The sequence below is a fragment of the Electrophorus electricus genome, chromosome 11, assembly GCF_041902795.1.
Source record: "Electrophorus electricus isolate QZ-2024a chromosome 11, ASM4190279v1, whole genome shotgun sequence".
NCBI classification, from domain to species: Eukaryota; Metazoa; Chordata; class Actinopteri; order Gymnotiformes; family Gymnotidae; genus Electrophorus; species Electrophorus electricus.
In genome coordinates, this window is record NC_137507.1 from 5933742 (window position 1) to 5949059 (window position 15318).

Below are 15318 nucleotides of genomic sequence, written 5' to 3' on the forward strand. Positions count from 1 at the left end.
CCTGTGTGTTGCCGACGATGTTTAGTGAGAGCATGACGAGTCCCACCAGCAAAGCCACAGAGATCACACAAGAAAGATTTTTCTCCTGCCAGAGTACAACATGTACATGTGAGGTCTCACACTTAATAAATCCAAATGCACACACAGGAATTTCTGGTATGCTTGATTTACTTTATTTATTTATTTATTTATATTAAATATAAAAAGGCTAATTAAACATAATTATACACTTCTCAGAGCCATGAAAATTAGCTTTAATATCAATGGGATGAGTTTGATATGACATCATTTCTACTGTGAGTGCTACAGATACATCACACTCTGCACATCTGTGTCCTTCATTAAGGACAATAGTCATTTTACCCTTCTCTCGCCACTCTCTTTAAAGAGATAAAAAAAGGTATATGTGTAGGAGTCACTGCTCAAATCTGTAAAGTTGTTTTATGACAGTAAAGGTTGCAATTGGTGCTACAGAAATATATTTGACTTTGACCAACTCAAAACATCTACAAACATCACCAATTTAACACTGATCACTAATCCAAACCCCAACTCTAAATCTAATCCTAATTCCAAAAACACCAATCCTAAAACCATAAGACAAACTAGAGCATCACAAGACCTTGTCACATTACTGTGTAGAAGACACCACCATAAAGAAATTAAAAACATCATACTGTAAAACATACTGTAGTCCAACTGACCTCAAGAGGAACCTGCAGAAATAAACTCTAAACAAGCTGTTTTGATAGGAAACACCAGGCTAATGAGACCTGGCCTTACATATACACACACACACACACACACACTGTGAAGGTCTAAATAAATAAATAAGAGAGCAGAAAAAGTTTGTGATTTGCCACTGAAAATGATGCATTAATAATTAAATAAAAAAGAAAAATAAGAAGCTGACTCCATTTAAAATTTGTGCTTCTTTTATTTTACTGAAATCATGCTTCTAAGCATTTGAGGACATAGTGAATGTCTATAAGCTTTTGCAAGCTTAAGTGTATTAAATGTATAGAATGCAGTGTGTGTGTGTGTGTGTGTGTGTGTGTGTGTGTGTGTGTGTGTGTGTGTGTGTGGTGTGACAGAGAGAGAGACACGGGGGTGGGGGGGTGTTTGAATAAAGTCAGATGAGTATGCAAGAAGCTCTAATGACCTCCCGCATTAGTTATGTTTTAGCACAAGTGGGTGGGAATTTTACCGCTTAATTTTTGACACTATATTGATGTTTTGTCATTTTGGGTCTCATTTTTCAAATTAATTTGATAATATATGAAGATTTATCTGCATATCACCAGATTAAGCAACAAACTGAAGTAATGTGGAAATCAATTGTGTTCCTAATTGAAAACCTTATGGGGCAGATCTGGATAGGTTAGGTGGGAGGGACTATGTTTGATTTATTTAGAAGAGCTAGCTATTTATCTGCAGCCAGTAACAACCTACTGTCTCCAGTTCAGTAAAACATATACATTAATTCTATACCAATCCATACACAGCAACTTGTAATACTTCAGTCAGTCTGTTTCTGAAACAAGCAAGCACACACAGTTTTTTCTTTTGGAACTTCAGTATATGAAGTCATACGTGACATACGTATTATATTTATATAAATATCTGTATGAATAAGAATTTTTTACTATACATTTATTTTAATTTATGTTAACTCCATCACAATTTATTTTAACTCTATAACAAAAATGAAATATTTTGTCCTTTCAGGGAATGAAATTGCTCTTTCAGTTTAAAAAAAACATTCAATATGTCCTTTATATAAAAAACAAAACAAAACAAAACAAACCCCCCCCCCCACCACCACCACCACTTTACCCTTTTCAGGACCAGCAGTCCTGACCATTTTTTTTTCTGTGCTTTTCCTATATAGTCACACTTTTTTTCTAAAACGCATACACACACAGACAGACACACACGTGTGAGATACTCCTACTTTCCCCCCTAATATAACAAAAGAAAGATTTTTTATTATTATTTATTAAACTGGTACAGCTGTTTTATGGCAATGTCTATCTCTCAGTCTGGCTTCAACTGTAAGTGTTTTTTTCCATCACCTGTGTGAGTTCTGTAGTGGTCCTTCATGGCTGACAATGTGAGGAATGCGTAGTGGCAGGAAGGCCAGGTGCACTTGTATGGCTTGTCTCCAGTGTGCAGCTTCATATGGTTGTTCAGAGCCCATCTCTCACTGAAGCTCCGGTCACAAATCTCACACTCATACTTCCTACAGGGCACAGAGACATGGGTCTGTTAAGCACGCAAAAGCAGGTAACAATAATTAAGGATCATGGAAAACACACACACACAGTCATTATAAGTGGCCTTTTTTTTGTCCAGTCCTACTACAGCTACCATTTACAACAATCTCTATGTCAATTACTGCAGAGCCACTGAAGAAATTATGATTCTGTTTTCCAAGCCCCAAACACTCAATCCTTACTCTGCTTAAAGGCTGGGCCCTACGCGAAGCGCTAATGGTTTGGCATAGGATATTTGACATCTTATACTGCATATAATTGGAATTACTCAGGCGATGTTTTACAAATTATTAAAGATGTGTCTATGATGCTAATTTATAGTTAAATTAAACATTCCACAAAGTTTCCATTCAAAATACAACAGAAATATGATACAACACTACCCAAACCAACCAAACAGGCTCATCAGTTTCAGCTGAGAATATTTTGGGCTTGGTCCTAAGTTTGAATTGGGTGTCACAGACTCACAGCCTTCTGTGCTACTCTACTTCTATGCTACTATGCTGTAATTATGAAGATCACACACCACATAAACCTCACCCATGGGTGGTGACAAAATGGTGGATTTTTATGCTTTTAATCTAGATGAAAATTAAACTTTATATAGTGAAAGAAATGCAGAATTTACTGCAAAATATTTTTCATTTACTAAGTTACTCATAGGACACACATTGTATTTGTATACTTTGTTCTGAGAAAATCTTAAGATTAAGAAAACACAGATTTAGGCTCCCTGGGTCTTTAACCAATTGAGAAGCAGAAGTGAAACAGGAAACACAACATTCTTCATTTTAATTGCCCATAACAGTACTATTTCACTACCAAATGGGATGACAGAAGTCAAATTAAAATACAAAATTATATTTTTCCTTTGATTAAGATGAAAAATCTAATTGGCTTTTATTCACTTTTAAAAATAGCATGTATAACATGATGTATGTAACGTTGAGCAGTAAGGAGGCTGACGCAAATGCGGAGAAGAGCGAGATTTATTAGGGGCAAATCCAAATTCATGGTCGTTAGGGTAGTCCAGGGTCACAGAGCCAATACATAGAGTACGGGGGTACATGATAAACAAACAGACGAAAGCAAATGGGAAGCAAGCTATAACAGATGCTAGGAAGAACTCGGCTAACAGGCACGAAGGCTAGGAGAAACACAAACGCATGGAGTACAAACTTACAGGCAGATACAGGCTTTCAGATATTCAGACATTCATTCAAACAATGAACAGCCAAGACAAAGGGAACAAGACAGGGTTTAAATACAAGAACTTAACAAGACTAAAAACGAGGAACAAGTGAAAGTAATGATGGGCGTGGAAAACCAAATGAGGGGTGGAGAAAAAGAAACTAAGGAATGGAACCAAAACACACGAGACTGGGAAACCATGGAACATGGAAGCTGGGAGGGACTAACCATGAAAATGTTATTTCTAAAATCTGTTTTTGTTTGAAGGATTCAGATCTGTTCTCTGACATCAGAGAAAAACGTATCAACAGCTCAGGCATTCAAAAAATAGGACTAAAAGGTTCGCTTACTACATCCCTCTTATTCAAATATTAAATCGCTTAATAATATAATAAGAATAATTGAAGAATTCAGTGTGACAGTCTTGTGAAACAAATTCAGATTATTTTGTTGTCATAAATGATGGTCAAAACTTTGTCAAAACAGATCTTCACTGACAATACAAGATGCCTGACGCTAATTCTATACCAGGATGCTTTTGAAATTGTCAATCCCTTTGGTTCTGCTAAGAAAAAACACAAAGTTGTTGCTGAATTTTTCTGTGGCATATTTACCTGCTCATGTGTGGTTCAGTGCTGATCACATATCCCTTATCTTACTGAGTGGAGAGAATGACTTAAAACAATTTGGAAGTGCTAAGGTTTTCTCAGATATGTTTGTGTATTTATAAGATCTGGAGGAAAATGCAATAACTATAGGTGATGAAATGGTCAAAAGGGCTCCAAGTTGTATTGCTTGTGACAGTTTGGGTTCACACAGCATTGGTGGGGTTACTGAAAACGTAATCCATTCTCTTACAGGTATTGTGAAACCATGCAAAGTGAATTTCAGAGTAATGAACCAAATGCATGTCCACAGTGCATCCCTGAAAGTTACAATACTGCTCTTGATGATCTAAAAGCTGAAGACAGTCATCAAAGGCATAAAGGAAAACTCTGTCTTAAATGTTCTGAAATCTTTTTCTATTTCATTAAGAAAAAGAAATTACTTAAATATTCACTTTTGAACTGGTACATCAAGTACAAAGGATTTTGCTTATTTCTGTTCATATTTTTATGCTGTCTGGTGTCAACCAGAGGAGGAAGGGTTCCCATTTTTGGGTCTTGGTCAGTCTTGAGGGTTCTTCATCACAGTTTTAGTTTTTCCACACCACTGTAACTTGCTTGCTTACTGGGGGCTTAGACTTGGACATTTATAACACCACTTCTTGAAATGTGGCCCTGTGAGTAACTTTGAGTCAACTTTGCAAAATGAGCTACATGTCTTATAATGAGGCCTTTACACTTAACCAATGTTTGTTTGAGGTCTTTAACTCTCAACTGCTCAAGATGTGTTCAGCAATAATTGTAAGTTACTTTGGATAAAAGCGCCAGCTAAATTCCCTACCTTTTTCATAATTTAGCAGATGCCAGAGTGAATTGACATATATCTACCAGAGGTCTGGGAGCTTGAGAGTCCTGCGTAGTACCTTAGCTGAACTGCACACTTCTGGTCTGAGATCTCAGATGTTGTTCCTGGTGTCGGTTGGAGCCACTCTCCCAGTTTGGGTGTTACAGCCCCTAGTACTCCAATTACCATGGGAACTACAGTTGCTCTGACCCTGCAAAACTTTCCTAGCTCTTCCCTCTGCCCTTGGTATTTCTGAAGCTTTTTGTGTTCATTTTTCCTGATGTTGCTATCACTCAGAATTGCCACATCTAGCACTACAGCCTTCTTCTTCTGTTAGTCCACCACTACTATCTCCAGTTGGTTAGCCATTACTATCTTGTCTGCCTGTATCTGGAAGTCCCACAGGATCTTAGCACAGTCATTTTCCACCACCTTTGGGGATTTATAGTGTACTCAGAACAGATATTTCTGTACACCATGCCAGAGACTTGGTTATGGAATTCCATGTATGCCCTGCCTGCTGGCACATCGTATCCTGCTGTTACGTGATGGATTATCTCAGGGGCATCTTTGCACAGCCTGCATCTGGGGTCCTGCCTAGTGTGGTAGATCCCAGCCTCTACTGATCTTGTGTTTAGCACTTGTTCCTGTGCTGTCATGATTACTGCCTCTGTGCTATCAATTCAGCCTTTTCCAGCCATTGGTAGGATTTCTCCATATCAGCCACTTCCACTATCTGCTGGTGGCACATATTGTGTAGGGATTTTTCCTTCCATCATGGTTCCTGTTCCTCCTCATTTCCATCCTCTGGTTTCTGCTGTCTGAGCTGCTCACTAAGCACTTTGTCACTTGGAGCCATTATCCTGTTATATTCCTGGATCTTGGATGTTTCATCCTAGATAGTGGCTCTGATACTCACTAGTCCACATCCCCCATCTTTCCACTTAGCATACAGTCTCAGAGTGCTGGATTTGAGATGAAACTCTCCATGCATTGTGAGGTTTTTCCTTGTCTTGTAGTCAGTGGCTTCTATCTCCTCCTTAGGCCAGTTTATTATGCTAGCAGAGTACCCGATGCCTAGCAGGGCATAGTTATTGATATCTTGGATCTTGTTTTTCCCCATTCAGCTAACTTCTGAGGACTTGCCCCCATTCTTTGTAAGTATTTGGCTGTAGCTTTCCTTGTGGCCTCTTCATAATTTCCATTTACCTGTGGGATTCGAAGATAATTGTAGCTAGCCTCAACATCTATTATATTACCTTCTGGTAGTGTGATCCCCTCTGTTGTGTCCACCTTCTCTCTCCTTGTACCCACATGAACACACTTATCCCTTTCGAATTTAGATGTCATTGCTGTACATCCTGGTGAGATAAATTAGGGAGTCGATGTCTCATTCACTTCTGGCATACAGCTTGAGGTCATCCATGTACAGGAGGTGGCTGATGGTTGATGCATTCTAGAGCTGGTATTCATAGCCACTATTGCTGATGATCTCACTGAGGGGGTTCAGGCCTATGCAGAACAGCAGAGGGGACAGGGTAGCTCCTTGGTCTTTCACAGCTCAACTAAGTCTATGATGAAGGCTCTTAGAGTCCTGTTGATGTTATACAGCCTCAAGCATTCCAGGAACCATGTGTGGGGCATTGAATCATAGGCTTTCTTGTAATCAATCCAGGTGGTGCACAGGTTGGTCTGTCTGGACTTACAGTCTCAAGTGACTGTTTTATCCACAAGCAGCTGGTGCTTGGCTGTTCTGGTGTTTTTGCCAGTGCCTTTCTGGGCCCCACTCATGTACTGAGGTAGGTGGATGCAATTTCCCCTTTCTTTGGGGTCCTTCAGGATCAATATATACAGAGAGAGAGAGAGAGAGATTGAAGATCATGGCTAAGATGGACACTACCAAGGCACAGCAGACTACCAAGACCAAGTCACAAGTGAAGTACATGAAATGCTGCTGGAAGATGTGAATACAGAACTACAGACAATCACTACTGTGACCATCACTGAGACCAACCAGCTGATATATGCCACAGCAACATTGCTTCACTACAAGATGAACACCGTCAAGGAGCAGTATCCTCCATGGAGAAGGAGATTGGAGGCCAAGATAAGCGCAACATGGAAAGAATTCAGCCAGCTAAATGCAGAAAGGTGTGATGAAGGTATCTCAGAAGTACAACAAGCTGTCTATACCTGAGGCATTGGAGACTGCAAAGCAAAGATTAACAACTCTGTCTGCCCACCTGAAGAGGTACACAAGAGAAGTAGAAGGATCCAGTAGCCACTGCACTAGCAGATATCCAAGAAAGGATCTCAAGTATGAAGAACTGTACAGGCCCAGGCCCTACCATGGTCCATGCCTACTGGCTGAAGAAGCTGACTGCACTCCATGAGTACCAGGCAGCACGAATGAACCATCTGCAAATAGACAGAGCCCACCCTGAATGGTTAACTGATCCTGAAGGACCCCCAGAAAGTGTCAGTTCCATCCAACTACTTTTTGATCCTTCCCCCTCTTCTTAGGTGTCATAAATCCACAGATTGGACTGCAGGAACCACTTACCAGCCCGGTTATACCTCATGTTGGAAACAATTCCTTCCTTATTCAACTGACATGTAGTTGAAGTTGCAACGATTGTGGGAAGTAGTAACAAAGATAACAGCTTTGGAGCCCAAGGGGCTCGATTCCTTTGATGAAGAAGAATATGAAAAATAAAAGATCTTTGGCTAAGTTAATGTTATTTTACAATATCGCTACAATAGTAGACTTAGATGGCTATGGCCACATTTAGGCTCTCTAGCTAAATACTGCTTCTGTGCAAAATTTGTGAAATTGATTTCTAATAGAACAGTCATGACTTTTGTTTGTCCATTAGTAAATGTAAAGTCAGTATAAATATTCTGTAAGACTATATCTATGTGTACACCAAGACATAACCTGCTTAATTTGAGAGTTGTTACTGGTGATGGATAAGAGTCCAAATATAACTTCTTAAGTCTTCTTGGTGTTGATGTGTAGCAGAGGCTGAGTGCACCATCCACACTCAAGTCCTGCAGGCAGTAAACGTGTGCCCCAACAACTGGGCCAAAAAAACATCTTTCTGGCACAGCAGCCAGAGCACCCATTTTATCTTACTAAGTGACATCACACTGCCTTCACCTTCAGGAAGCACACTTCTGCACTTCACATATACCATGTGGTCCACATGCATTAATCCTTCATCTAGCATCACACCCATGTCCCTCACCAAGGGTATACACTGGGCTTTGCATCATCTCCTCATAATGGGGGATTCCTTAACCAAGGGTAAACACCCAATGGCTTCACAGTTCTGACACCATTTGTAGCAAAGTCTGAAGACAGCAACCACACTCTTGAACCCAGGTCTTGCAGGCAGTAAACATGTGCCCTGATCACTGAACCAAAGAGCCATTTCTCTGGCATAGAATCACTTGTTTCATCTGTATGATTAACCATGAAGAGAACTAAACACATTGCTGGTGTCTGCTGTATCAAGGTTTCTAAGTGTAATAAATTGAGCGTAATAAATTAAGCACTCTAAGTGCATTAAGATTCCGTGTATAAATAGTTAAACCAATAGTGTCACCATGCTATAAAAGCACGATGAAAAATCTGTCCAGTCCTCAAGGAACAAGGTCTATTAAGTAGTAGTGCTCTACAAACTTGATTACCATTGAGTAACATTATATATATATATATATATATATATATATATATATATATATATATATATATATATATATATATATATATATATATATATATATATATATATATACACATATGCCTGCACATCTTGAGAAGGCAGGGTCCAGGATGCCAGCACCCCTCTTGCACCCCCTTCGAAATGGTACAGGCTGAGGTTAATCCTTCAACAATCATTCAAAGTTGACATGCATGTTTACATTTTTATGACATGGTTAAATGAGTGCTGAATATGAGTTACAAACTCACACTTCTACCCATACATCAGTATATCAACAATTCTGTACACACTCTCATTTGCCAAATTCCCATTTGATATTAAATGTCATAGCAAAGAAATGAATAAATGTATGTGTATCATGCTACTAAGTTATGTCTGCACCAACTGGCTGAAGACACAAAAATCAGTAGATATTTACTGACAGAAGATAAAAATGCTTTCATGACTAGTCACAAAAATGACAGTAAAGTCATAACAGACCCTCATCACTCCCTCACCTCCTTCAACATGCCCATCACAATACCCATCCCAACACCCATGGATCCCCCCAATACAGGCCCCACTAACACAAACACTCCTGTGACAAAAACAGAACACACATCAAAAATGCCACATGGAAAAAAAGATAAAAACCTACTAAGGCCATTACTACTGTCTCTCCAGATCATAAACTTACAAACTGAAACTTAGCCAAACACAATAGAAGAAACAGCTAATCATTCTAAGTGGCTTTTTACGTGGCTTGACATGGACAGCTTAAAATAAATAAATATTGTCATAATGTCTTATTCCATATCTCCCTCCTTGCAATAAATGGATCAAAGCATGAAAGGGCAGGAAGATTCCTAAAGTGTTAGTATACAAAGTAAAATTGCTTCTTTTAGTATCACCTCTTTTTATTCTTATTTTTTCAGTATATACTTGAGACTCATGAAACCTTGATTTCATTACATGGCACAATTCTGTAAATGCTTAAAGAACAATAACAATACATTTATATGTATATATTAATACCATGCCTGACCTTTGATTGTCTAGATAAGAAGCCATGAAGTCTTACATACGATTAACAATCTAGGTGTGTCATTTATGTGCTATGGATATATTTTGTCTGTATTTGAGTAGCCACCTTCAGATGAATTACCAAAATTCCATGCAAAAATGCATTATCCACTGTAGATTTATTACACTATAAACTTTCTCTTGAACTGAATGAGGTATATCCCATTTATAGCCCATATATCTCCCAGTAGCAAAATATGTATAAAATATACAACTTTAGGAGTCTATCTTTACAGACTATAGATTCCAAATTCACACAGCTTAGTATTTGGACATGACTAATAATCTATCCTGTCTTTATGCTGAGGTACATCCCTTCCTGGTGTCATGTTGTTCCTGAGCTTCAACCCATCTCAGTTGCTGTGGCTCCTCCCACCACTTCCTAAAGACCCCCCCCCCCATTGTGGCCCATCTCCCCTCCACCCCGGCTACCCACTTCTCCATCAGCCTAGGCAGACATTCTTGTGCCAGAAAGGTTTTGTGCACACCTACACTCATCAAACTGAGACTAGGACTTGTAAAATCCCTGAATAGACTTTCATTGCATATTTGTACTCATAACGTTTTGTTCTTAACAAAATTTTTGTTCTTCATTGGTGATAGTGTTCAATATTGTGGTGTCCGGTGTTGACCACAGAAAGATGGGCCTCCCATTGAGTCGGTTTTTTCCTCATGCAGTTGAGAGTTTCCATGCCATTGTCTCCTTGGGCTTGCTCACTGGGGGCTTGGACTTGGACATCTGTAAATCTGCTTTGTGACAAAGGCTGTTGTAAAATGTGCTATATAAATAAATTGTCTTGACTTTGACTTGGCATTAAGAATTTTCCAAAATATAACTAAATGATGTCCAAATATAACAATATGTGTACCGGGAAAAGGAAACATAATGGATGACCACAGCTGTGGTAATTAAAAGCAATGTGAGCATCATTCATCTTGGTCAGGAAGGTGCAGTAGCTGTGGGATAGTGAAGCCCTGCCTCAACCATGCACTCATCACTCAGCTGGGTGTGGAGCATTGAGTTTTACAAACCAGCATTACCAGTTGCCAACAATAAGCTCACTTACACAGCAAGAACACTAACACGCACAGCAATTCTAGTCATTCATCCTCATGTTAGTGTACTCCTACACATTGCCATTTTAACTTAGGCTGAGCCATTACTCTTTACAGATGTGCTATTACTGGCACATCTGGTGGAAGACAAACAAAACCAGCCAGGTACAATCTACTGTCCTAACCCTAAACTCCAGATATTAGCATCTTGCTAATCCAAGCACTAACTCTAATTAGGATTTTTTTCATTAATCCTAACTACTTTGAGATGTTATCACTAACAAAGCAAATCAATGAAAGGGAATGAAACAAGTTTTTCTATGTGAACGGCATGCTAGAACATCTAACTACTGGTTCTACCATTCAAACCATACAATAGGTTTACAAATTAGTCCAGAGTGTAAGTCAGTCTAAACAGACTCTAACAGAGAGTCTGTCTGTGAGCTTTGCAGTATAGATTAGTACTATCACCTTCATAAGTATGTAAGTTGTGCTATATAAGAGCGTCTGCCAAATATTGTAAATATTATGAAGCAGGAGCTTCATGGGATTTAAAACAGCTTTATGGACATATATATATATATATATATATATATATATATATATATATATATATATATATATATATATATATATAAAATCTCACACACACACACACACACACACACACACACACACACACACACACATCTCATCTGTAGGAGCTTAGTGGAGGATCCTTAAAAAGGGATGTGGTCTCTGCATCACCCTGGAGGATTCTGAAGTGTTTAAGTATAATATCAGCCAATGTTTTATTTTTAGGAAGATAAGTCAGCACCAAGTGTATTCTTGTACACTTAATTGCAGCAGATTGTTTATAGGTCAGTGCGTACACTCTCTGAACAGGTAAAACATGAGCAAAGGCATAAGCTATAGTTATGGCCAAAAGTTTTCAGACTAGCACAAATTTTGGTTTTCACAAAGTTTGCTGCTTCAGCTTTTATAGTGGCAATTTGCATTAACTTTAGATTGTGAAGAGTGATCAGATGAAGTGCAATTAATTGCAAAGTCATTCCTTGCCATGAAAATTAACTTAATCACAAAAATGACTACAGTCCAGCCACTGCATTTCAGCCCTTCCACAAAATGGCATGCTAACATCATTTCAGTGATCTTCTCATTAGCTCAGGAGAAAGTAATATTGAGCACAAGGCAGCTGATATCATTCTTTCATGCTGTTTAAAAGAGCAGACTGGTTGCTTTAAAAGATTGTTGATGCTTGAAGTTTTCTTCTGTTAACCATGGTTACATCCAAGGAAACATGTGCAGTCATCATTGCATTGCATCAAAAGGGCTTCACAGGCAAGGACATTGCTGCTTGTAAGACAGCACCTAAATCAACCATTTATCGAATCATCAAGAACTTCAAGGAGAGAGGTTCAATTGCAGTGAAGAAGGCTTCAGGATGCCCAAGAAATTCAAGTAAGCACCAGGACCATCTCCTAAAGAGAATGCAGCAATGGGATCAGGTCGCCACCAGTGCAGAGCTTGCTCAGGAATGGCAGAAGGCAGGTGAGAGTGAATCTGCATGCACACTGAGGCGAAGGCTTTTGGAGGATAGCTTGCTGTCAAGAAGGGCAGTAAAGAAGCCACTTTTCTCCAAGAAAAACATCAAGCACAGACTCGCATTCTGCAGAAAGTATAAGGATTGGACTGCAGAGGACTGGGGTAAAGTTATTTTCTCTGATGAAGCCCCCTTCATACTGTTTGGGACATCTGGACAAATCAATGTCTGGAGAAGAAAAGGTGAGCACTACCATGAGTCCTGTGTCATGCCAACAGTGAGGCATCTGAGACCATTCATGTGTGGGGTTGTTTCTCATCCAAGGTAGTGGGTGTGCTCAAAATTTTGCCTAAGAACACTGCCATGAATAAGGAATGGTATCAAAACATTCTCCAAGAGCAACTTTTCCCAATGATCCAGGAGCAATCTGGTGGTGACCAATGCTTTTTTCCAGCATGACGGAGCACCATGTCACAAGGCAAAAGTGATAACCAAGTGGCTCAGTGAACAAGACACTGAAATTTTGGGTCCATGGCCAGGAAACTCCCCAGATCTCAATCCCATTCAGAACCTGTGGTCAATCCTCAAAAAGCGGGTAGTCAAACAGAAACACATAAACTGTGATCAACTCCAAGCACTGATTAGGCAAGAATGGGTTGCAATCAGTCAAGAGTTTGCCCAGAAGCCGATATCCAGCATACCAAGGCAAATTAAAAAAGAAGGGTCAACACTGTAAATATTACGTCTTTGCTTAAACTGGTTGTATTTGTAAATAAAAAGTTAAAAGATTTATGAAATGCTTATAACTGTACTTCACTATACCATATAAACATCTGACAAAAGGATCTTAAAAAAACCCCAAAAAAACAGACGTAGTAAACTTTGTGAAAACCAAAATTTGTATCTCAAAACTTTTGGCCACTACTGTACAACTTCTTCAGGAAACCCATGTTTTTGAAGATATTCATACATTTCCATGCTTTTCTGGTGGAAGTCTTCATTCTCACTGCAAATGCATTGAAGTCCAAGTAGCTGTGAGTAAGGAATTTTTACAGGCCTTGGGATGTGAAGAATTGTACTGCAAATAAGAATGAGTCTGTAGGTTTATAACAGATGGTGGTATTTAAACAAGAATTAGCAAACTTCACTGAAATATCCAAAAAGGATATCTTCATGCTAGTATGTGCAATACTCCATGTATATTCAAGAGCTGGTGGAACTTGGAGTTGAAGGTTTTCTAATGTGACTGTAGCAAATACCAAAAATGTCATCGATGTATCAGAAATCGTAAGGGTACAGGTCCAGTATGTTGCTCAAAAATGTTTCTCAATGAATCCAAGGGGGTTTGCCTAGGATGGTCCCATTTTAGTATCCATACTAACTCCTCTTATTTGTGAGTAGTACTTGGAGTCAAAGGTGCTGCCAGTTTGCTATGCTTCTGGATTGAAGTGCATGAACAGACAAACACACACACACACACATACACATCTTCATCTACATCTTCAACACACACTCTTCATCGCATGAGTATAACAAACACTCTCACACCATGGCATGTGTGTAACAAGCCCAATCTACCAAGACCATCACATCCCATCATGGCGTTTATTCCACTGTCTTCAGGAGTACTGGTCAACATACACCAGCAACAGCTATATGGGGCTATATCCAATACACACCAACTCACTCACAAAGACAAAAACAATCACAAGCTCATTCACATACTTACAGTAATACACCCACTTACCAACACTCACAAATACACACAGATGCGGCCACTAACACATGCATACAATATGTACCACATAGTAACACACACACACACCCCTACTCTCATATGTAACTTATGTTCACCATAAGCTTAAATCTCATAATGCAGTCCTTGATGTAACCCTAATTGGTAACAGGTCTTGCTGTGCAACTTTACATGTGTGTTCATGAAATACACTAAGTTGTACTGCTCTGTAGAGCCTTTTTCCAGTTATTGAAAAGTGGAGCAGTTTCAAGTTTTATTTTGTCAATGTTCAGCATTTACTTTATATTATCTTAAATTTCATTCTTATATGTAAGAATTGTTCTATCCTGATGCAGTTCTAGAAAATTCTGCACTAACGAGGTTCTAGAAAATTCTCTTAGTGTGTTTCTTGTTTAGGTGCAACAGACACACTCTCTCAGACACAGACACAAAACACACACACACACACACACACACACACACACACACACACACACACACACACATACATACATACACATACACATACACACACACACACACACACACACACACACACATACATACATACACATACACATACACACACACACACACACATACACACACACACACACATACACACACACACACACATACACACACACACACACACACACACACACCTTCCCATGATACCTTGCAACAAGGGGTGGGCCCAAGTGAAATTGGGACCTAGTTGTGTCATGTTTCAGAAGGTAAGGAATGTATTTCAGTATCCTGACAGCCTGTCATGTGGTCCAGAGTTTGTCATCTTCCCACTTCTCTCTCCTTTCCCAACACACATTCACAGAACCCACAGCAAACCTCTCTATCTATCTCTCTCTCTCTCTCTCTCACCCTGCTTTCCTTGTGACTAGCATATCTCCCCAGTGTTCTAAAAATACCAGGTGGATAGGGCTGTGGAGACAGGGATGAAACAGGCACTCTGACGCTGCCCCGTTGTAATCCATCTCTCTTCTGCCTGCCACACAGCATATGTTTGCAGTCGCTCCCCCTCCCCAACAGGGCCTGTGCTTCTGTCCCCAGATCTCCCTGCACTCCAGTGGCCTCCGACTCTTTCTCTGAGCCTGCAGTTATCAATCAGCCAGTATTGGCCTGTCACATCTGCCAACAGAGCCAACCAAGTCCCTTCGTTCTCATCTCACCTTAAATCTCCTATCCCAAACTTCCCTGTACCTCTATAATTCTATGGATTTTCTAAGATGTAGTTCAAATTTCATTGATCATGTATTCTAA

The 15318-nt window shown here is 39.4% G+C and overlaps 1 protein-coding gene across 3 annotated transcripts in view; it reads right to left on the reverse strand.

The window, feature by feature from the left end:
- The window catches only part of znf407 (zinc finger protein 407), an 84460-nt gene that overhangs the window by 31653 nt on the left and 37489 nt on the right, over positions 1-15318 (reverse strand). For all 3 annotated transcript variants that reach the window (XM_035528654.2, XM_081723454.1, XM_081723455.1), the window contains exons 5-6: positions 2076-2242; positions 2-85 (exon numbers count right to left, since the gene is read on the reverse strand). In XM_035528654.2, coding sequence (XP_035384547.1) covers positions 2-85; positions 2076-2242 — 251 coding nt within the window. The remainder of the gene's footprint in view (position 1; positions 86-2075; positions 2243-15318) is intronic.